We start from the raw sequence: 22,501 nt of genomic DNA, 5'->3' as shown, positions 1-22,501 counted from the left end.
ACCATAGAACAAAAATAATGATAGTAATACACTTTTTTAAATAAAGGAACTTTATTTCACGAGTTTAAATAAATAACAATTAGCTAATTGACAATAACATATCGAATTAATATTTAATTAATGTTAACTAATATTATTTTTATTAAGATATTATATATTTTTTATAACTACATTTTAAAACATTTATTTTAACAATTAACTGTATTGAACCTATAATTTAACTTAAGATCCTAGGCATCTAGCCTACCTACTGGGGAGTTAATTTAAAGATCATCCCAGAATATATCCGATCGTGTGATTGAAATGCTTATTCCTTACTGGGCTTACGCTTATTTTTAGATAGTCTCAAACATAACATGGAATTTAAACCCGCGACTATCCCAACAATGGATGAACCATCTAGTGCTTAATATGATATCAACAGAGCTGTCCTATAATATTCAAGTATCTATATATTTTGAAATTTACTGCTCCTCTAAGACCTCATCTATTACATCCTCATTGCTACTTTGTGATGATACTTTTATGACCGTGGGTATAAACGAGCTTAGTGGAACATCTAATCCATTGGCAAGCATCTCCAATATTTCTTTATTAATATAATATGTCAATGGCGTTTTATTCTCTTTAGAAGCTAAAAATTGTTTCAGCTCAAAAACTATTTGTTGCGCTTCAGTATATTTCTCCAATTTCACACAATTTTGAATCATCAAACTGTAAATATCGCCTCGGCGGACAGATGCCTCTAATTCCTGACCGCCCAACATTAACAATTGCCGGCACTGCGTCATCCCTAAAAAGAAAACAACTATATTATAAAAGGTTTAATTCTTGATTAAAATTAATTTTATTACCCGCTTGGTTGTCACCCCTTTCAAATAATTTTCGAATATCAACAATCCTTTTCACCATTGTCAATCTCTGCTGAACTATGTCAATAGCTCTTTGTATCTGTCCAGGATCATTAGGATTCGTAATTTTTTGCAAACACCTGGAAGCTTCAGTCAACGCCCCAAATGCCTTTTCATAGTTTTGAAATTCATCTATTTCAACCTAAAACGTTATATGACCTTAGTTATTATTGACTTATCATTATTAAATAGTGCAGCTCCGTAGAATTTTTAGAGTCTTTGAATTAACATCTACCTGAGCACAAGCCACATAAAAATTGGCCAATAAATCTTGAGCTTTTCCCTTCGAATAAAAGGTTATTATATTTCGAAGGATTTCAGGTTGATTTTGCCAGTCCAAGGATTGAAGATAGTTCGCTGCCATAATATAGATTTCCTTTTGTCTGGAAATTCCAGCAAAAAATATAATTTTATCGGTGTCTCCAGATTTTAATAGAGCTTTCATAGCTTGTATCTGAAACATTTTAAATTACTGTTTCTCAATTCAAAGTGATCTTTTATAGATAAGTGCTTAGAATTATTAGTACGCCATATTTTAAAATGTCTTTTTTACCAATTAGTGTTTACCTGAACTAAACGGACTGCTTGAAGTAAACTCCACACCTTGATAAAATTATTATTTAGGGTATTTCATAAATAGTTACCTTGTCTCCGGATTGTGTAAACTTTTTTGTGGCTAAGTGGTAATCGCCTTGAAGCATCAGGCTCTCGGCTAATGTATGTAATACACTAATACGCAAATTTTCATCAATACTGTCTTTTTCTGGCGTTAGTTTCTCTGTTAAATCTTCAGTTAAACGTACATTATGTGTGTTACAAAGTTGAATTGCTTCTTGATACTGTAAAAGTTAGTACAATAAATAACAAATTATTTTTGGGAATATTCTAGATGTATTAAATAGTATGGTAATTATCTAAAACTCCACACCTTCTTAGCTATCGCAAGCAAATCAACTGCTTTATCGAACTGTTCATTATTGACAAAATACTGCACACATTTATCAATAATGGCTGGATCAGAATCCGCATCCAATTGAGTAGCGATTTCCTGAAGTATATCGAATTGTTGTGTTTTGAAGCTGAGATCCAAAGCTTTATGTAACATACCGCCTCTATGATACAGTATGACAGCATTGTCTAAACTGTTTTGCTCTTCAAAATACTTAGCGATTTCAATTTTTTCACGGTTACTAACAATTAAGCCTAAAAAATTAATTTATTAACTGATTGAACTTTATCATAATTAATAAGTTATATAATATATTATGATACTTTAACTTACCCAAATTCCAAAGATCCTTAGACAGATTATTTTCTTTAGCCAATCGTACTGCATTTGCATATGCTGTTGCTTTAGTATAAAAATTGACAGCGTCTTCTGCATGTCCTAGTGTTTCATAGTATCTAGCCATGTGATAAAAAGCAGCTTTGTCTGTGTGGGCTTTTGCAAGATCTGCAGCTTTAGATTCATCTCCAAGGAAGCAATATACTCTAACTTGGGAATATATATCTCCAACACTAGCATATATCTTTAACGCGGCGTTCATATCACCCTGTGATTCTATATATTGACCCCACCACTTTAACATTTCCCTATAAAAGAAAATAAATAATTTAAAATATTTTCCTTTATATGTAACATATATCTCTTAGTACTTACTTGTCTTTACTCTTTGACATATATAATTGTAACTGCTGAGGATGTTCACTAAGCATTCTAGGAATATCATAACGATGGGTGCCTGCTTTTTCATATCTAGAATAAATCAAATATATAGCACCATCTTATTCAATTAAGCGAACATTATAAATATTACCTTAGAGCTGCTTCTTTGTAATCGCCCGATCTTTCTAATGATTTTGCCCAGGTATACTCAGTATTCTTTAGATTAATTCTATCTTTAGTTTTAGCCAAATTATGCGCTTCTTCAATCTTATTCCGACAACGCAACAAATTATTTAACAGATCATGTCGACCACATTTTTTATATAATTGTTCAGCTTCATCCTACAACAAAAGTTGTTCATAAACCATTCAACATTTTTTTTTAATTCATAACAATTTTTATAGCATCTTAGTATCTCATACCTACCAACATGCCTAAATGAATGGCTAAAGTCGCTATTTTAGCTTCTGGTGGTAATGTCTCATCAGCAATATCTAATCTCAGAGCCCTAGCAGCCTTAGCATCACCCATATGACCTAAACATACACTAGCAACATCCAGTCGCTTTGTTTTAACACACATTTTGGCTAAACTAACCCATACACCTTGACTCTGGACTAATTTGATCGATTTAAATGCTGCATCCATATTACCTAGTGAAATATGTTAAATTGAAGAGTAGGATCAGCATTAATATCTTACCTAAACTCAAATTAAAACTAAAATCAACTACCGCGTCTTTAGTGGTTTTGTCACAATCTTCTAAGCCTCCAAAATCAGCCATTATGTCTCTGATGATGCTTAACTTTTGCAAAGTTACTATATAGGGGATAGAAACACCCAATAATCTTGTGTCGTTTTCAACAGCTTTGACATCATGTAATTTTATTCCATTTTCTGGTAGTATGAACATAGTAACAATAATTTGTTCATGATCTTTTAACAGTTTCGATTCAGCTAAAAGAATCAGATTTATAAAATGAAATAAGTGATGTTATTAATAATACCATTTCTCTTCTTTGATAATTTATTAATTTTAGATCTAGGTGCCTTAATCTTTTTTGCATTACAGACCAGTAGTCTGGAGTCGTCTTCACACCAATAAAGCGACAGAGGTATACGATTCTTACACATTTCGTCAAAATCGGTACTTGAATCGGCATCACTGCACTGATTCTTTCCTATGTTTTCCGATTCGAAAAACGTATCAATTGTGGAATTTTCAATACCATCATATTTTTTAAAATCATATTGTACTAAATCGTCTTTCTCTAAATCTAAAACATATAGCTTTCCATCGGGTATTAAATTTGCTGCCGCCAAAGTCATAGCTACTTTGTTGCCTATAACGGAATTAAGAAAAAAATTAATTTGTTATATAGTTTTAATTAAAAAATAAAAGATACGTTAATGGCGGATTATATATCACTATATTTATGTAATATACGTGCCTTTGGTGTTTGTTTTTGCTTGTATTATCTCACCAAAATCTTCAACTAGATCGTACAGATTCCTGGGCGCTGTCAACAATTTTGGCTGATTCTCAGACAGATCAAAAATTTTCAAATATCCTTCCATTGTAAATATTGTCAAGTAATGGTAAGTCACATCCATTCCTATAGGTTCACCTTCATTGAAATTTGATGTTATTTGAGATATGATATGCCCCGTTGAATTGTACAAGGTAACTTTTTGAGAGTTTATAGCTATTATGGTTTTCTTATAAATGATAATTCCATCATTTTCACAAGCAAATGATGTGTTAAAAGTAACAGAAAACTCACAATAATTATCATCTGAAATTGTTTCACATTAAAAACATATATTTCAGCACTTTTGTGTTTGTAATAATTTAGTGCTGACCTGATGACTGCTCTGATTTCCATGCAATATTAAATGTATTAATGTGTCTCCCATTAGAAAATCCAATGAAGAATTCAGATATTGCCATATCACTAACCTGAAACTCCAACTCTAGCAAATAATTACTTTTACCAGTTTCTATCCAGATTTGATTAGCAGTTTTCTGTGTAGCCCATATTTTCTCAGAAAAACTACTACATACACTTTGCTCTTTCATTATATAAATGTATGTGACACAATTAACACTTAAAAGAGGTAACCTTGTTAGCATCATACCCCATTCCAATTGTTTTATAGTGCCACTGATATTGTTAATATTATGTAGTTCCCATAAATCCTCCAAATTCTCAACTTCAGATGATTGGTTTTTAATCCAAAAATAAATCCTACCTAAAAATATTTAGTAATAGTAATATAATTAAACTTAGATGGGCATATTATACCAATATTTGTTCCAGCACATAAAGTTTGATTTATTTTACAGTATGCAATACATGTAAATACTTCACTGACTGATGGTGTCTTTTCTTCATTTACATACATTTTCATGGAGGTAGGAAGAATATAATTGTCATTAGTTTCTAAATCCCAAATTCTTACAATAAGATCACCTGTAAGAGATGATGTAATATGATCAACATACTCTTTCTCGAGTCAATTCTTTTAATTAGCCTATACCTGTTAATATTGCTAAACTTGTAGACCCAGCCCATGTTAAACCTTGACTACTGACAGTTCTATTTTGTATTCGTCCAGTCAACTTTACCTTAGCCATTTCATTAAGATGTCCCTGCTTATCAACAGAAAAATATCCTACAGTTAATCCATCCATCATAATTATAATAGCATCTTTATTGGGATGATATATTACATAGGATAGAGCAGTTCCTTCAGTATTGAGTACTTCTGCACATGATCCACTTCAATATGTTAAAAATTAAATAATAATATTATAAAAATAAAAATAATACAAACTTAGAATTGACATAATAAACTGATCCAACTTGAGTTGCAATAAAAAATGATAATTCATCTGCACCATCCTGAATTCTAAATTTTCTAGCTGTGGTTTTAGGTCTCCAATTACTAAACATATCTAATGCATGTTCATCACCTAAAATATGGCATTTGGAGATGTTGATTTACATATGGGGCATATTACCATCAACAGCTGCTTTTGCTAAATCTTCTACATCAAAATCCATATGATTTTTAATTGTTAATCTAAAAGTTAGATGAGTTATAGACTCTTTTAAATCTAAATGAAAGACCATATTGGTTTCTCCATGACCTTCAACTTTCCACCCAACAACGGATCCTGTCTAAAATAAGTGATATAACAAATAAATTATTTTCAGTAACAACGTACCGAATCACAAGAGACCAATCGACCGCCCTTTTCACTAAAACCTAGTAATGTAATAGGAGCCTTATGCAATCCGACTACACTAATAAAATCTTTATCTGAACCATTCCAAACTTTGAGATCACCATTTTCCCATCCACTTACAAGAATTGTTCTTTCAGGATGCCAAGCTAGGGCTGTAACCTGGTAACTTCTATGAACAGGATAATTAATATCCCTGAGAGATTCCCCCTTAAAATATTACCACATTCCTCCTTATAAGTAAATTTGATACTACGGTATTTTAATTAACTTACAATTTCATCAAATATAATAACAAAGCCACCTTTATCTTGCGAAAAACTAGCTGCAGCTAACAACGGTACATTTTTATGCCAAACTGCATTTACTGAAATTGAACCAGTTTCAGGAAAACTTACAGGATTTTCAATATAGAGCGTCATTATTACAATATATTTCTCATTTCTTGGGAGAAATAATCCATTGTTGTCAAACAGGTCTGTTGCCCTAGCAACTGATCTAACCTTAAAATTTTGGAAGAGATTTCGATAGCGGTAAATCAAAGGAAGTAATTGTTTTTAAAAATATTACCTAAGTGAACTGAATAATTGTCTATAATATATTTGTATCATTTATTAGACACCCATTTTTTTGATATATATTGAGAAACTATAATTAAACTTATTTACGTTTAATTAATTTATGATAAAAATTATATTTCATAAAATTTTAGTATAAGGAACATTTAAAAACGAAAATATATAAAGGTTTCACCTATTTTATTTGTCAGTGCCGTAGAAGTTAATGTCAAAATCATAACGTTTAGGTATAACCTGAAGAATTCAGCTTTATATTTTTTGTTAATTTACACCCTTTAATATTCCTACATTTTTATCCGTATATATCAGCTCGTGTTACATAATCTAAAACGTTACATTGTAATGGATCTTAAAAGGGAAAATAACGAAGATTTAGACGTGCAATTTAAAGAAATTTTGTGTAATATTCGAGAACGAATTCCATTTATAAATTCAAATGCATATCTCTTTCAATGCCGTATATGGTTAGAAAAATTGAGCTCACCGAGAGTGGATAAGACTTTAAGAAATATATATCTAGAAGAACTTTACAAACAGATACAAAATAATCGTCTATCACCGCCGTTTAATGAAGCTCCGCCACCAGGATCATTGAAAAATTTGTCTAAGATTGCATCTTATAAAAGGTCATCTATATCACACCAGGTAAAACGCTTTGGTAGAATGTAGATTTGTGCTCATGTGTGTGAATTGTCAACATAATAAATGTTATTTTTTCAGATAAATAATAGCATTAGGGGAATCTCTATAGATCAAAGAAAATGTATAGATTTCAATTTGCCCATGAATGCACAAGGTAAATTAAAGTAATACGCGTTTTTGATGTTTAATTGTAAGAAATCCTTTCAAATTACTTTAACTGATTACATTCAGTATTGAAAATAATATGTTTACTTAAGCTTTAAAGCGTGTGATAACACAAATTAGATCTTAGAAAAAAGGGATCAATCTTCTAACTCTCTTATAAAATAAAGGGATTCTTTAAAGAGATTCTTTCTTTTTTAAGGGATCTCTTAAAGGGATCTCTTCTTATAAAATAAATTGTTGTAAACAAATAGAAGACAAAATAAATATAAATAATCGCATGGAGAAATGTCAGACGAAAGAGGAGGTTATATGATAAACACGCTAAAATATACTATTTAATTTTCATTTAAATCTGCACTTGGTTTTATTAATTGTTTTTAACGAGTTTTTAAAAAGTGACCGAATGCTCTTGGAGTAGCAAAGATTTTAGTTTGGATTTCTAGAATATATTGTTTTTTATTAAATTAATTAATAGATTGCGTTTTCTTATCATTCTCTTATCACAGTTTAATCCAAGGCAGTATTTCTGAAGATATTAAACGAATATCATCGAAAAGAAGTTGCATTAAAAAGAACTTGTTTTATCTTCAGAGAAAACAATAGAGCGTTAAGCATTTGATATGATCCAGTGACTAATTTATTAATTCCTTCTTTGAAAGGAATTTCTTAAGATGTGAGAACAGCCAGAAATCAGCGGTAATTAAATCTGGATAATAAGGTGATTCTTGCAATACTTCGTATTTTAATTCACTGATTCTTCTGATATATTTCTTTTATTAACATGTATAAGAGCGCAATATTTATAAATAGATCAATAAATAAATACGAGGCTGTTAAGTTAGCATTCAGTTAAAATATCTTAGTTACATACATAACATTCTCTTTTAATATCCCAGGATATTATTTCATTGAAAGGGATTTTCATCAAACGAAGAAGTAATAACTGCGGTGGTTGACTTTTTGTAGAACTTCAATAAAATCACCATGTTTATGGTTATAGAGAGAAGATTATTTGTATAATTAATCATTATTGATTGTATTGAAGAACATAATATTTCAATGTTCAACATTTTGATTTAATCTTTATAGAAGGCTTGGATGTTTGCATCGAACCGTTAAAATCAGATGAGGACAGTTTGGAGGTGGTGATGCCAATAAAGTTTTTTAAAAAATCTTCGGAGAAGGAAGAAAACAAACCAATGAAAGATACTAAGTTAGGTGGTGGAGAACCCGTAGATGTGTACGATGACAATCGACGGAAGCGATTGTCCGCTGATGCTGCTGATGATTCGTGGTCGGATATCACTGATGTCACTGATGAGGAAGAAAATACCAAAGGAAAAGTAAATGCGTCGATATTGGAACATCACTCCGAGGCGGAAAATGATAAACGAGGTGATTTGGTGATTTAAAACACTTATTATACATTTAAATTATTACACTAGAATACTTTTGATGTATTGTTATAATTTCTGGTAGAAGTAATTCTTTCATGATATATGTTTATGAGATGGTTATCGATAAAATCTTTTTTATAGTCTGCAATATTAACTGATTTGTATTTATATAGTTGTAGATCTTCTCACAAGAGTGTATTTTCATCAAGCATCGGTTGGTTAGCAAAAGGATTCGTGAAAGCATATACATTTAACTTTTGTGAGTCAGCATCTCAGCATCGACAGTTTGTCACAGAATTAGAATTTGTCGTGCAGTAGTAAAGTTTTTTATCTGCTAAACTCATGAACAAAGTTCTATATATTTATCGAGCTTTTTCCGTGGTATTCCTACTTTCCCACGCAAAATTCACTTGATAGCCGGACCCCACAAGAAAAGTTCTATAGTCTCTTTTTAAAATTCTAAGATTTCTAAGAGATTATCGATATGTTAATTGCACATAAATGTTAAATACTTTTGAAATAAAATTATCGAAAAATATTGACTTAAAAAATATCAATATATCAGGCAAAAAAATATCGATATTTTTTCGGTATTCTTAGCCCGTTTAATAAAACAGCTAATGCACGTCATAGATGACGTCGAATATATAGCTAATTCCAGTTTGTAAAATTGTTAAATAATACGTTTTAAACTCGGGGCGGTTTTTTCTTTCTCATATTATCCTAGTTAAAATGAAATAGAATGCTGTCAGATGCGTCGGAACACGTAACCGAACCAGTGTATAACATTTTATTTGTGATGGTTTGTCGAGTATGTTGCCAAATGTCTGCAAAATTCTTAAAAACATTAGTGATAATAATTAAATCGACAAACGTAAGCCAAAATGTTAAGTTGATGCGGAATAAAAATAATAATAAAAATATTATAAACAATTAATAAAAATATTACTAAATTACTTTTCTTTCTAATTAGTTATTAAATTACGTTTCCCCAAATGTTATTAGTAGAGATCTATTGTTCTTTCTACAATAATAGATAAAGAAATGCTGAAATATGCATTGTGCATATTTTAACTTTTTTTAAAATGTTTAAACAGCATTTAATTTCTTGTTTTTTCTTCAGTGGGGAATATAAGTTAAGATTAATTTGAAATAATGTGTTACCCCATTTGCTACTGTAACAATCATTAAATAATTCCATGTTTGTTGGCCAAACTCTCAACAAAGATTATTAATTGAGCGTTACTTACCAACAGCTTTTACTACACATATCATTCTTGAACCGCCTAATTCGCCTGATTTGAAAAAAGCACTGACTGCTAAGTAAACTAAAAAACCATTTCAAGAACATCTTTTCGATTCAGCACAACTTCACAAGTGTTCTGAAGACTGAAGGGAGCAAAATACAAATGATGACGTAAATAACCTGTTTGCCTTTTATTTTAGAAATTTTACTGTTTTTTATTCGTGGTATTATAATGTCCGATCGAAAATGATCCTGTTTTGTTTTAGAGAACGTTGAATTATATGACGATAATCCTGATGAAAATGCGTTGAAGCATAAATTGCAAACATTCACCCTGGCGTCGTCAAAGGACACCAACTTCATATCCGAAGATTGGAAGAAAACTATTGGCGCTCTTCAGCTTCGACTGTCCGAGATGATCCAGCAAAACAACCAGCTGAATGTAATCATTCAGAATCTGGAGATAAAATTAGAAGAACTCAACAGTAAAAATCAGGTAAGGGTTATGAAAGGAAATAAGGTCTTTATTTGGTTTATACATTTTTATAACATTTAATAATTTTAAACATCGTAATATTAAAAAATAGTTTATTAATTAAAATAAAATCCATCACAATGGACACGATAACAGTAACAAACAATCAAAAAATATTGACTTATTATATATATTGTATTATAGGATAGACAGGTTCTAAAAAAATAATTTGTTTTTAAATTTTAAGTGCGATTACTAAGATTTTAGTAGAAATGCTATACCAAAACTATCATCAGTTTGTATGTCGTTTGATTTGTTGGTCCATTTTAATTATTTGCATAGCTTATGTATTGTTATAAAATCAGATTTGCGTTACGAATATTACAAAAAGAAACTAAAAAAATTTAACAATAATTTATCACAAGGCGAATATTAATTACATACAACATATTCATTACATATATAATATATTCGAAGAATAGACTGGTCGATGGTGTGAGCATTCTTTGCATCAGAAAGTCACTTTTGCTCGCCTAAATATCGGAATATTAATAAATACAAGTGTTGATATTATTTAAAAATTAAGACACAATGTATGACTCACATTTCCACAAAGATACATATTTTATTTTATCAGACATATGCTTTTAATATACAATGAAAAAATTTTATATATTCGCTACCACCGTACGGTATATTTTATTCATTGTAAAAATAATAATGGAACTCTTATGGCATTGATAATGTAAAGGAGTATTCCAGATTTATTAACGATGAATCGTGATGGAATTTTAGAAAATTACGTAAGAAAATCTATCAGTATACTGTCTAAAGATTACCCAATAATGCACGCACTCTAGATGGAAACTATGAGAATAATATTGTTGAGATAAAGTTCCCGACAATTACTAAAATATATCAAAATTGTGTTATCGATAGCCTACTGAAAAAATAATACATTATTAATACATGCAGATACAAATGTATAGGTCTATAAACTAGTTTTGAATATTTTTTTTAAATCGAAAGCTTCATTCTGAAAAATCGGCACAATGTATTTTATTCAAAGTATTGTCCATTGATAGCCGCTACTTTTACTCATCTTTCAGGCAATTTACGGATTCCATATCGAAAGAACGATATATCTTTTGAGGCTATCCACAAATCGAACCACTTTTTGGTATGTTCATAAGGAGTAAAGCGTTGCTCAGACAGATCATGACTGATATGTCGGAACAAATAGTAACAAGGTCTGGAGAATACGACCGATTGTGTAGCACTTCCTGTTTTAGTGTTTCCAAGTATGTTTTCATCGATTTTGTAACATGTGGTCGATAACAATCTCCATCGATGACTTTATTAGGTTTTAACAACTCATAGCACAGAGCATTAACTTGGAGCCATGTATATTCGACTTTGCTGTTGATGTTGAAGCATGACCCATGATTCAGTGACTTGGAGGTCATACATGTTGTACACTGTCTATAAATATCACATCCATATCAGGCTACAAACCGCTAATAAATTCACACTATTCAATAAAATATATATCAGTGACTCCGAACCATTTACTGTACAAGACACCAGATATTACATAATATTAGATTTTTGTAATGTGTCCAACAAATACTTGTGTGATCATGTGACTAGGAAATGTAATGTTTTGGTGCACATTTAAAATTACGTTATATGAAAAATTCAGTAAAGTTAATACATAAAAATCATGAAGATGTTTTTGAATTAGTCATTATGCTCCTTATTACATTGTGCCTATAAAGAACTATAGCCTGTTCAATAAAAGAGCCAGCGCACATTAGAGACGTCGTCAAATATATTGTCAATTATAATTTGTAAAAATGTAAAGTTTGTTTTAAACTCGGGCGGGATTTTTTCATCTAACCTAGTTAAAAAGAAACAGAATCATATCTGATGTGTATGAACATGTAACCAAATCGGCCTATAAAATTCGCTTTGGGTTGATACTAGTGGACCACCAAATATTTGAAAGATTCTTTTAAACATTAGTGATAATAATTAAAGCTATAAACTAAAAGCTATAAACCGGTAAAATTCTAAATTGATGAGGTTGTCTGTTGATTGCGACGTGATGACGTCACAAATATTATAATGTGCATTGGCAGTTTTATACAATACATTTTAGTGTATCGAATTTAGTCATAATCATCATAATTGTCATGACTTTTTCATCATTTGGATTAATAGCAAAATTAATATATCTATTACTATAGCCTGGATTAATAGTTTGATGCTTCGGAACAAGTAACCGAATCAATCCATAAAATTCGATTTGACTTGGTACTGGTGGGCCATGTTGCCAAATGTTCCCATTCTTCAATACTGGAAAACGTTGTAAACCTCAAATTTGATACGGTAGCATTACGACGTTTTGACGTCATACATTTTGAGGATGTTCATTGGCTGTTGTATTGACGAAATACTATTTAATGCTATTATTTATTAAAAAACCACTCGATTCACCAGAAATTAATCCTTCCAACTACCACTTATTCCTGTCATTTTTTCACAAGACAAGAATTGTGTCAATTATTGGACTTTCTCGAAAGGTGAGTAGTAACATAGCCGATGATAAAAATAAGAGACAAAGAAGATAATAAAAGTTCAAAGTTACAAAAATAAACACAAAACTCATTTCTACACCCTACGTCGCTAATGATTGCAATTCACTTTTACTCTGCCCTGGTGGGTTCTTAGCATCTATCGTTGAATAAAACTCTCATTCTTACAAGCAGAAGTGCTACTAAGTGACAGTTGAAATAATAACTGGTGGCTACTAAATTTGTTTTTAAATTAACCAAAAAATCCCTCAAAATTAATTCGCAGTTTCCAAATCGGCAACTTTTCAATCAATATATGAAGGCTATTATAAATTGAACTTTGATGGAGTTGCATTTGAACGGTGTATGTGCATTAATCTGTTATGTAAATAAAACGTGTTTTTCAACGTCCTGCAAAAGCAAATCGCAGGTTTCGCAAAGAGAACGGCCACGGTTTTATTTTGATTTCTCCTGAACGCGCCATCTCGCGATAAATTTGTCGAATCACCATTAAGTGAATGGAAGGGAAACACCGATGGCGTAAATAATTTCTTTCTAAAATGCTTTCACGCCGAACGGAACCAGGTAGGTCATTTTGGTTTTATGTTGGTGCCGATGCCCCTCGAATGCAATCGATCAAATGATATAATCGTAAAGTGTTAAATATTATCCTGATGAGCAAAACATGTTCGCATGTATTATTGCTTCGACGTTTTTTAAATTAATATTACTCTTCAACAATCTTCCCAGTGAGCAATACGCATTTCTTATGATTATATCATATATAGGACCGGTAGAAAATCACTTTATTAATGGATCTTCAATGTAAAATATCTTCTATATAACAGGTCAATTGAAAAGTCCTCGGCCTAGCATAATAAAACACATTTTTTTGGCAAATTTATTTTTTTTTCTTCAACATAATTCCCTTCAATGGTGATAAACTGATTATAGCGACCCTCCAACTTTTCAATACCATTTTTGTAGTACGATTTTTGTCCTTTGCTTCAAAATCGGCCTCAGTTCCGGCGGACACCTCTTCATTCAACGAAAATTTCTTCCCAGCGAGCATTCTTTTCAGATCTGAGAACAGGAAATAGTCGCTGGGGCCAGATCTGTAGAACACTGGGAATGAGGAAGCAATTCGAAGCCCATTTCATGGATTTTTGCCATTGTTTTCACTAACTTGTGATATGGTGCATTGTCTTGGTGAAGCAGCACTTTCTTTTTTTTCAAATGCGGCCCTTTTTCTGCGATTTCGTCCTTCAAACGGTCCAATAATGCTGTGTAATAATCGCTATTGATTACCTTTTTCAAGGTAGTCAATGAAAATTATTCCATGCGCATCCCAAAATACAGACGCCATAACCTTACCATCCGACTTTTGCGTTTTCCCACGCTTTGGAGCGGAATCATCGTGTGCAGTCCACTCGGATGACTGTCGATTGGACTTCGGAGTGAAATGATGGAGCCATGTTTCATCCGTTGTCACAAATCGATGCAAAAACTCGGGTTTATTATGCTTGATCATCTTCAAACACTGCTCCGAATCATCAACTCGTCGTTGTTTGTCAAAAGTGAGCTCTCGCAGCACCCACTTTTCACAGAGCTTAGATATTAGCATAGACGTACACGTTCAGTTGATATCTTTAGAGTGTCTGCTATTTCACTCAATTTCAATTTACGATCATTCAAAATCATTTTGTGGATTTTTTAAACGTTTTCGTAACAACCTCTTTTGGGCGTCCACTGTGTTCACCGTCTTCGGTGCTCATTTCACCACGTCTAAACTTAGCATACTAATCCTTGATGGTTGATTTCCCTGGGGCAGTGTCCGGATACAACTGTATTTTTTCCATTCAAAAAGCAATATTTTATCAACACGCGAAATTCCTTTTTATCTATTTTTTTCACAATACCAAAATTTGCTTCACTCAAAATGCTATAGTTCACAAACTAATAATCCGACAGCTGTCAAATGTATACACGCATCTTTTGAGGGCTATGGCTAACTAAAAAATACTTGGATTTAATTTTAGTAGCGCCATCTATGTGTCAGGCCGGGGACTTTTCAATTAAACAGTTATTAATGGGCTTAGCGAAATTTACCTCTCTATTTGAAAAAAACGGGGCGTAAAATTTGGCACGGTTAAAACATCAAGGAAGAATTTTTAGGCCTAATATTTTGGTGTAATATGCCATACAAATAAATAAATTGCAATACAATCAGGAATAGGCGTCAGACCGGTTATGCATAAACGGTGATATGTAAACATGGAGTAATAGAGAGAAAACTGAATATAAGTCTCTGGAGAAAAGTTTCGTTACCTCCAGTATCTAGATGGGCTTATAATCTCCCATTCAAGTAATATGATTAGTCAATTTAAATCTCTATATAGGCACCTGTAAAGAAAACATTTTGCTGTGAACATATTTGATTGTTTCTTTGATAAAATTTGCCATATAGGTGCGGCACGTGATATGCCTGACGTCACATTTCGTTAACCAATGAAATTTAAATAAAAAACAATTTCTAAAAAAATGTAAAATATGTATGTATTAAATAAAATTCAAAAAATTAATTTACTGCATTTCACATTCCATTAGTAACTATAATCTAATAGAATTTATTAGAGTTCTGTATTTTTGTTTTGTTTATTGCAAACAAATTCCTCACCCCTCCCTCTTATACTTCTAATAATTTGTTTAATCCAAAAATATGTCATGCACTTATCATTCATATTCTTAACATAATAATTGTAACAGTTTATCCTGAAAACTATTACGTATTAACAGGCCGACAGGGAAAACAAATCCCTAAATTGTATATCTGAAATGATATTAAAAGGGAAAGTGAGTGTGTTTAAATATTATTTATTAAACGAAGTTAATTTTAAAGAGTGTTACGTGTGTTTAGTTTAAGCGTGTTACTTAAGATTTTGTGTAGTTTCGATTATACCCGTATTGTTGGAACCACTAAAGAATTATGGTAAGTTTGGATAAACACGATGAAGACTAGTATGATCACGTAAAGTTATATTTTACTTTTTTTGCAGAGAAAACAAACTTATCCGAAGGTATTATAGAACTGTGAAAGAAAAACCAGATATATAACAAGTCTGCCCTATTTGTTTATAAGATAATTAAATTTTTGAAATTAGCTTTTGATTTAACTTGCTATTGCTTTAACAGCTAAGAAAAAGTGGTTATTAAGATTTTTCTGTAAATTATTAATTATTAATATCTGTTTCATTTTAGGTTAAATATAGGTAAATGTATTTCTTAACAAAGCACTAACCAAATATTGCAATTAATAAATAATGTGTTTAATGTGTGCATCAAGAGTTAAAATTAATGTTGTAAACAATATTAACAATTACAAAATAGCTTCATAAAATTTTAATTTCTCATTTCTTGGTGAGTTGTTAATTTCTACGTGTGTCATAAGACAAAGTAGAAAGCAGTAGATAAATGAAAGCCATAATAGGCAATTATGATGAGCTATCTGCAAGGGCGAGATCGAAGCAAAATAAGCAGCAGAGAACGATGCAGTTTTGTTTTAAAATGTAGGCAAAAAATTATACTTTTAATCAGCCTGGTGTATTTATTGTTTTTAAAATATACATTTTAGGTGAGAAATGAAATACAACGGCTAAAATGAAACTAACTACATAATTTGCAGAGATGGAACATATAGGGCAAATAGAATAAATTACGAACTATTAACAGGAAAGTTGTAAACATCTTAAAGCATTGATAAATATCAACGTGTTTAACAATTAACATAACAATAAGATATATGACTATATGAAATTTTATTTTTTGACCCTTGTATCGATTATTTTGATTATTTACGTACATAGACGATTCTAATTACATTCCTTTAATATACATTTTCAAATTGTAAAAATAAATTACCTAATTGTGTTCGTTATTTTTTTAATGTGCATTCTAAAATCAAATATCATTTTCAAAATTTTTTTATTCATATATTCTTTGTTTTAATATATAAACATGTATTATTTCATTTATGAGAAAGATCATCTGTACTTATATATGATGCTCCGAAGTTAAAAATAATCATACTTATGATATTTTTGTTATAATGCTTAATGGTATAGTAATTCAAATTTATCAATACTTTGTTGATTATTGGAACATAGTTTTTTAATTATAGATTATAATCAAATACATTTTATTCTCTTTACTCTATGAGAGGAACTTGATTAACTTAATAAACCACAGGGCGATTACTAGTTATCTTAGTCTTATTATAAAATCTATATATGTCCTATAATCAGATCGGCTGTATTAAATAAGTTAATCGTTTTAGAATATACATTTCATTATCACATCGATTGCAACAAGACAGAAAACCTGAAATAAAAATAGTTTAAACAATATAACCCAAAGACCGAAAAGGGAAATACTGTAAATTAAAAACAAAACCATAAATGACTATCTGAGAAATTTTTACAGATGATAAAGAAACTGATTACTCACTCTGGAAAGCCACAAAATACATAAAGCGCTCATGTCTACACAGTCCACCTATAAGAGACCTATGTGGGAATTGGGCACGTGACAATCATCAAAATGCAGAAGCATTTGCTGAATAACTAGAAAAAACTTTCAAATCAAACGAAACTAATATTGAACAGAAGTTGCCGGACATAGAAGCTGAAAATTCGGTTAGAGATGAATTAGTTACGCCGAAAGAGCTAACCAAAGTTATTAAAACTGACATTAATCCTAAGAAATCACCAGGCTACGATTTAATAACAGGAGAATTATTGCAAAAACTACCAAGAAAGGGAATTATAAAACTCACCAACTTGATCAATACAGCCTTAAGATTAAAACATATCGCAAGCATTTAGAAGATGGCGGAAATTATAATGATCCCAAAACCTGGGAAGTCACCAAACGAAATAAAAACCTATAGACCTATATCACTGCTGTCAGTAATATCTAAGGTTTTTAAAAAACTCCTGTTGAAAATAATAAAACTGATCATAGAGAAAAACCAACACACCAGTTTGGGTTTATTAACAAGCACTCAACAATTGATCAGGTCCACAGAATAACAGATGTTATTGAAAAAGCCTACGAAAGTAAAAAAAGTATGCTCAGCTATATTCTTAGATGTGTATGTGTATGTGTATATTCTTGTGCTACAAGCCTTAGATAAGGTTTGGCATGAAGGCCTTGTTCATAAACTACAGAAAATGCTACCAAAAAAACACACCGAACTATTAAAATCATACAACCAGAATGTTTAGAATCAAACAAGAAGAAGCTTACTCTACAATAAAAGAAGCTAAAGCAAGTGTACCACAAGGAAGTGTACTGGGACCAATTCTTTATCAACTCTACACTTGTGATATACCACAAATGGAGAATATTACGATGGCTACATTTGCTGATGATACTGCGAGTATAGCTGTCGGAGACAATAGTGAAGAAGCCCCACGAAAATTATAACAGGCAAGTGACAATATAAATAATTGGACACAAGCTTGATAGTCTAATAAACTATACTACAGCTCCTACGGCTTTATAGTGAAGAATGTTCAAATCTTTAACATCTATATTAGCTAGTAATGGATCAGTAATCATAATGGATGCCATATATGTTTTAAATACTTTTCGCATAAATACATCCACCACTATATTGAAAAGTAGTAGGAGACCACTTCTCTTTAGCAAATTGGACATCAAATAAATTAGAGAAATAATTTCTGCGATTACTTTGTCGACTTATTAACCATATTATCAACCATATTTACAAAAAAGCATTTACAATTTTATTATTTTCCATTGTTAGCTCGTCATAACGAATTACTTCTGGAATACCAATTATTGGCTGAATTGCTAGATTATGGTATTTATACAATATATCGAAACACCAACATCACTTTTTTATTTGAGAAGTAGACACTTCCTCTGTCTCATTGTTGGTATATATTTTCGACCAAATCACATTGTAAATATTTATTTTTGTGTATTTACAAATGTTAATGACTTCTAACAATCATTCAGCATCGATAAATGTAAGTGTATATGAAAAAGGGAATATGCAATGACTATTTCATATATCGTCAAAATAAATATTAATGTGGTTTCTAATATTTGAATTGATCGCGATTGAAATTTCTACGTCTATTTATTCTTTCACTTAAATTTCAGTCTCAGTCTATTGACGAGTGTGGTAGCTAGGGGGAGAAAATGACGTAGACATATTTCCATTATGGAACTTTCTGTCTGTGTGCGTCCGCTTTTTTTTTTCGTCGACTATTGAGCCTCATCTCGAGTACAGTACAAAGACTTAATATGACCCAGAAACAGGCAGGAGACATAAGTGCACTTCTTTAATCGATATCCATCCACACATGCACACACGTACGACAAGACGAAACTTGGGCTTTCAGCCTTATTAAAAAATGTGCACGGTTTATTTTTTGCCGTGAGGCAGGTCGCAATTTCCTTCTACGAACCGACGCTTTTGGATAACGTTTTTTTTTCAATTAACTATCTCGTGCGTTGCATCATTAAAACAAATTTATCATGTATTTATTTATTTCAATTTGCTGAAAGTTATTTTCGAGAAATTATTTCAGATACTTCTTGCAAATGATTTTTCGTAGATATCGTTTAGTTACGAGGTTTTGCTACAAAACTGATATTTATGCTACTACATACTCTAAATTTAACTCACCTAATGCACCAATACAACATCCTATCATACGCACACGCAGTAACCAACAGTCAGACCCGACCTAATACGCAGACAATGGCAATCACCACTGAACCTGTAAGTACTATTAGTAAATTAGAAGAAATGATGGGTAAACTTATGGAGCAAATGAGTACAATGGTGATTAAAGAAAGTAAAATACTCACCGTCGTCGTTAACAAGCTAGGCTAATGACATAGCCAAACAGCAAATACAAAGTAGCTGCCTAAAATGCTAATGGCCTCCAGCAACATGCCAGGGAGCTTAAAATGTTCTTATATGAACAAAATATTGATCATGACCGTATCCGAAACACATTTCACGGATAAAAATTATTTACGGATTCCGAAATATAAGCTATATCACACGAAACACCCTGATGATAAAGCACATGGAGGAATATCTATAATTATCCGTGAAAACATAAAACACTATGAAAAAGAGAAATTCAGCAAGGAATATTTACAAGCCACCAGTGTAACCATTGAAGAAGTACACGGGCCATTAACAATAAGTGCTATCTATTGTCTACCTAAACACAACAATAAGACAGAACAATACCATGGTTTCTTTAACACGCTGGGTAATAGATTCATGGCCGGAGGAGACTACAATGCAAAACATGTAATGTGGGACTTCTAGATTAATAACACCAAAAGGCAGAGAATTGGTCAAAGCAATGAAAACACATGATCTATCATCTGATCACTTTCCAGTTATTATAACAGTCAATTCAAATATTCTTAACAAAACAAAACCACCTTCTTTGCATAACACCAAAACTAACTGCCCATTATTTACAGAGAATCTAGACAGTTTAATATCCCTAAATTTACCTCTCAAAACAGAAAGAGACTCAGAAACAACAGCTATAAATATAACAAAAACTATACTATACAAAAGTTTAATTATATAACATCTCCAAATAAAAAAATTGCTGAAAAGAGAAAAGTGCGAAAAACCTGGCAACAAATCAGAACAGAAGAAAATAAGAGAAAATTCAACAAAAAAGATTGAAAAACAGCAACAATATAATACACCTATTAAAATTGATAACATTAGCTGGACTAGGAATGATAAAGATAAAGCAGAAGTTCTCTATAAACACTTAAAAACAGTATTTAATCCGTACCCGTCTGAAATATCCACAACAGAAGAAAATAATATGGATGACTTTCTTAACACTCCGTTTCAAATGGATCTGCCACATGAGAAATTTACTGTTAATGAAGTAAAACAAACAGTAGTTAAAGAAATCAATGCTAAAAAAGCCCCTGGTTTTGACTTAATTACTCAAAGAATCTTAAAAAAGAGCTCTCAGGAAATTGCATCAAATTAATAACGTTCATATTTAATGCCATACTTTCTTAGCACTCGGAAAGTGGCTCAAATCATTATGATTCCTGAACCAGGGAAAAATCAGAAGACGTCTCCTCTTATCGTCTTATGAGCCTGTTACCTGTGATCTCTAAACTTTTTGAAAAAATTTACATTAAGAGACTGAAAATGATCACAGATGAGAGATATATTATTCCAGATCATCAATTGGGCTTCCGTAATAAACACGGAACAACAGAACAAATATATAGATATGTCAACAAAATTAATAAAAACCCAAATGATAAAAAATATTGCTCTGTTGCATTTCTCGATTTATCTCAAGCCTTCGACAAGGTATGGCACACTGAACTGCATATTAAATTGAAAAAGCTTTTGCCCCATACGCCCTTTCAATTGCTGAAATCGTACCTCACAGACAGACATTTTATTGTGAAACAGGTTGACAAATACACTAACCCATTATTATATTGTATACAGCTAACCTACTGACCTTAAGAAACACTACTGTTGCAACATGTGCTAACGATACAGCGGTTTTATCATCACAAGAGGATCCAGTATCAGCCACAAGAAACCTCCAACTTAATCTTAAAAAAGTCGAATTGTGGTTTAAAAAGTGTCGTATCAAAGCAAATGAGACAAAATCTACCCATGTGACATTCATCATTTGTAGAAGAACTTGCCCTTCAGTAAAAATGAATAATTATAAGCTCCCGCAAGCAGAGAACGTTAAATATCTGGGAATACATTTTGATCGACGTTTGACATGGAAAAAACATATACTGACAAAACGCAAACAACTTGGGCTTAACCTAATCTAAATATATTGGCTGACAGGGCGTAAATCTAAATTATCATTAGATAACAAGGTTTTGCTATACGTTCAATACCATAGGCCCATTTGGACCTATGGTATTGAACTGTGGGAACTAATAGCAAATCTAACATAGCTCTCCTTAAGGGTTGCGAGTCATCGTCGATGCCCCATATTACGCCTCCAACAAACTGATTCAGCGCGATATCCCCTTAGAACCCATAACGAGTGTGATTCGAAGTGTTAGTACTCTGAAAGACTATTAGTGCATTCCAATGCACTCGCAAAACAATTAAAAGTACGCGATGACAGTGAATAGGCGTAGTCATATAAGTAATATAATTATCTCTAGATTAAGTTAAAATAGTATCTAGAATAAGATTTAGATCATAAGTTTGTAAGCAGATCACTTACTGATGTGATCTACTACATATCAGGATAGTTATATTGTATAACAGAGATCATATAATAATACTTATTGAGATTAGAAAAAAAAAGGGATTAAAAAAATATATTTTTTTTTCACAACATGGTGATACTGTGTCGATAGTCCGCTGTTGATTTGGAAGCAATCCGATCATTAACTCATTTTTGCACTTCTCAACATTTTGAAACCGTGTTCCAACTGAACCACGTTGTAACGATCCGACCAAGTAGTAATCATAAGGCACTATATCTAGTAATCATAAGTACGCTGGATGCG

General features: G+C 31.6%; 2 protein-coding genes across 3 annotated transcripts in view; one reads left to right on the top strand and one right to left on the bottom strand.

Moving 5' to 3' along the window:
* Window positions 1–32: 32 nt before the first annotated feature.
* Window positions 33–6,352, bottom strand: rempA (intraflagellar transport protein rempA). Of its 2 annotated transcripts, XM_076419629.1 has the most exons (19): window positions 6,104–6,352; window positions 5,811–6,038; window positions 5,604–5,763; window positions 5,417–5,555; window positions 5,120–5,361; window positions 4,885–5,052; window positions 4,442–4,831; window positions 4,030–4,374; window positions 3,586–3,921; window positions 3,281–3,535; window positions 3,005–3,231; window positions 2,729–2,919; window positions 2,572–2,667; window positions 2,194–2,504; window positions 1,840–2,114; window positions 1,556–1,750; window positions 1,147–1,365; window positions 855–1,053; window positions 33–793 (listed from the first exon to the last, which is right to left on the bottom strand). In XM_076419629.1, the coding sequence occupies exons 1-19, from the start codon at window positions 6,248–6,250 to the stop codon at window positions 465–467; spliced, it is 4,452 nt and encodes a 1,483-aa protein (XP_076275744.1). In that variant the 5' UTR covers window positions 6,251–6,352; the 3' UTR covers window positions 33–464. The 2 variants fall into 2 exon arrangements, with proteins under 2 accessions (XP_076275744.1, XP_076275745.1); XM_076419630.1 differs by lacking the exon at window positions 6,104–6,352 and having other exon boundaries at window positions 5,604–5,759; window positions 5,811–5,919.
* Window positions 6,353–6,621: 269 nt separating this feature from the next.
* The window catches only part of LOC143206843 (uncharacterized), a 58,215-nt gene continuing 42,335 nt past the window's right edge, over window positions 6,622–22,501 (top strand). Inside the window, exons 1-4 of the mRNA XM_076419642.1 lie at window positions 6,622–7,051; window positions 7,127–7,202; window positions 8,303–8,608; window positions 10,123–10,352. Coding sequence (XP_076275757.1) covers window positions 6,749–7,051; window positions 7,127–7,202; window positions 8,303–8,608; window positions 10,123–10,352 — 915 coding nt within the window. The 5' untranslated portion in view covers window positions 6,622–6,748. The remainder of the gene's footprint in view (window positions 7,052–7,126; window positions 7,203–8,302; window positions 8,609–10,122; window positions 10,353–22,501) is intronic.

Source organism: Rhynchophorus ferrugineus, unplaced genomic scaffold, assembly GCF_030347505.1.
Source record: "Rhynchophorus ferrugineus isolate W39M unplaced genomic scaffold, kcgeb_rfMv2 rfM1, whole genome shotgun sequence".
NCBI lineage: Eukaryota > Metazoa > Arthropoda > Insecta > Coleoptera > Curculionidae > Rhynchophorus > Rhynchophorus ferrugineus.
The sequence above is the reverse complement of the archived record's forward strand: the minus strand, read 5'-3'. Positions and strand labels throughout refer to the sequence as shown.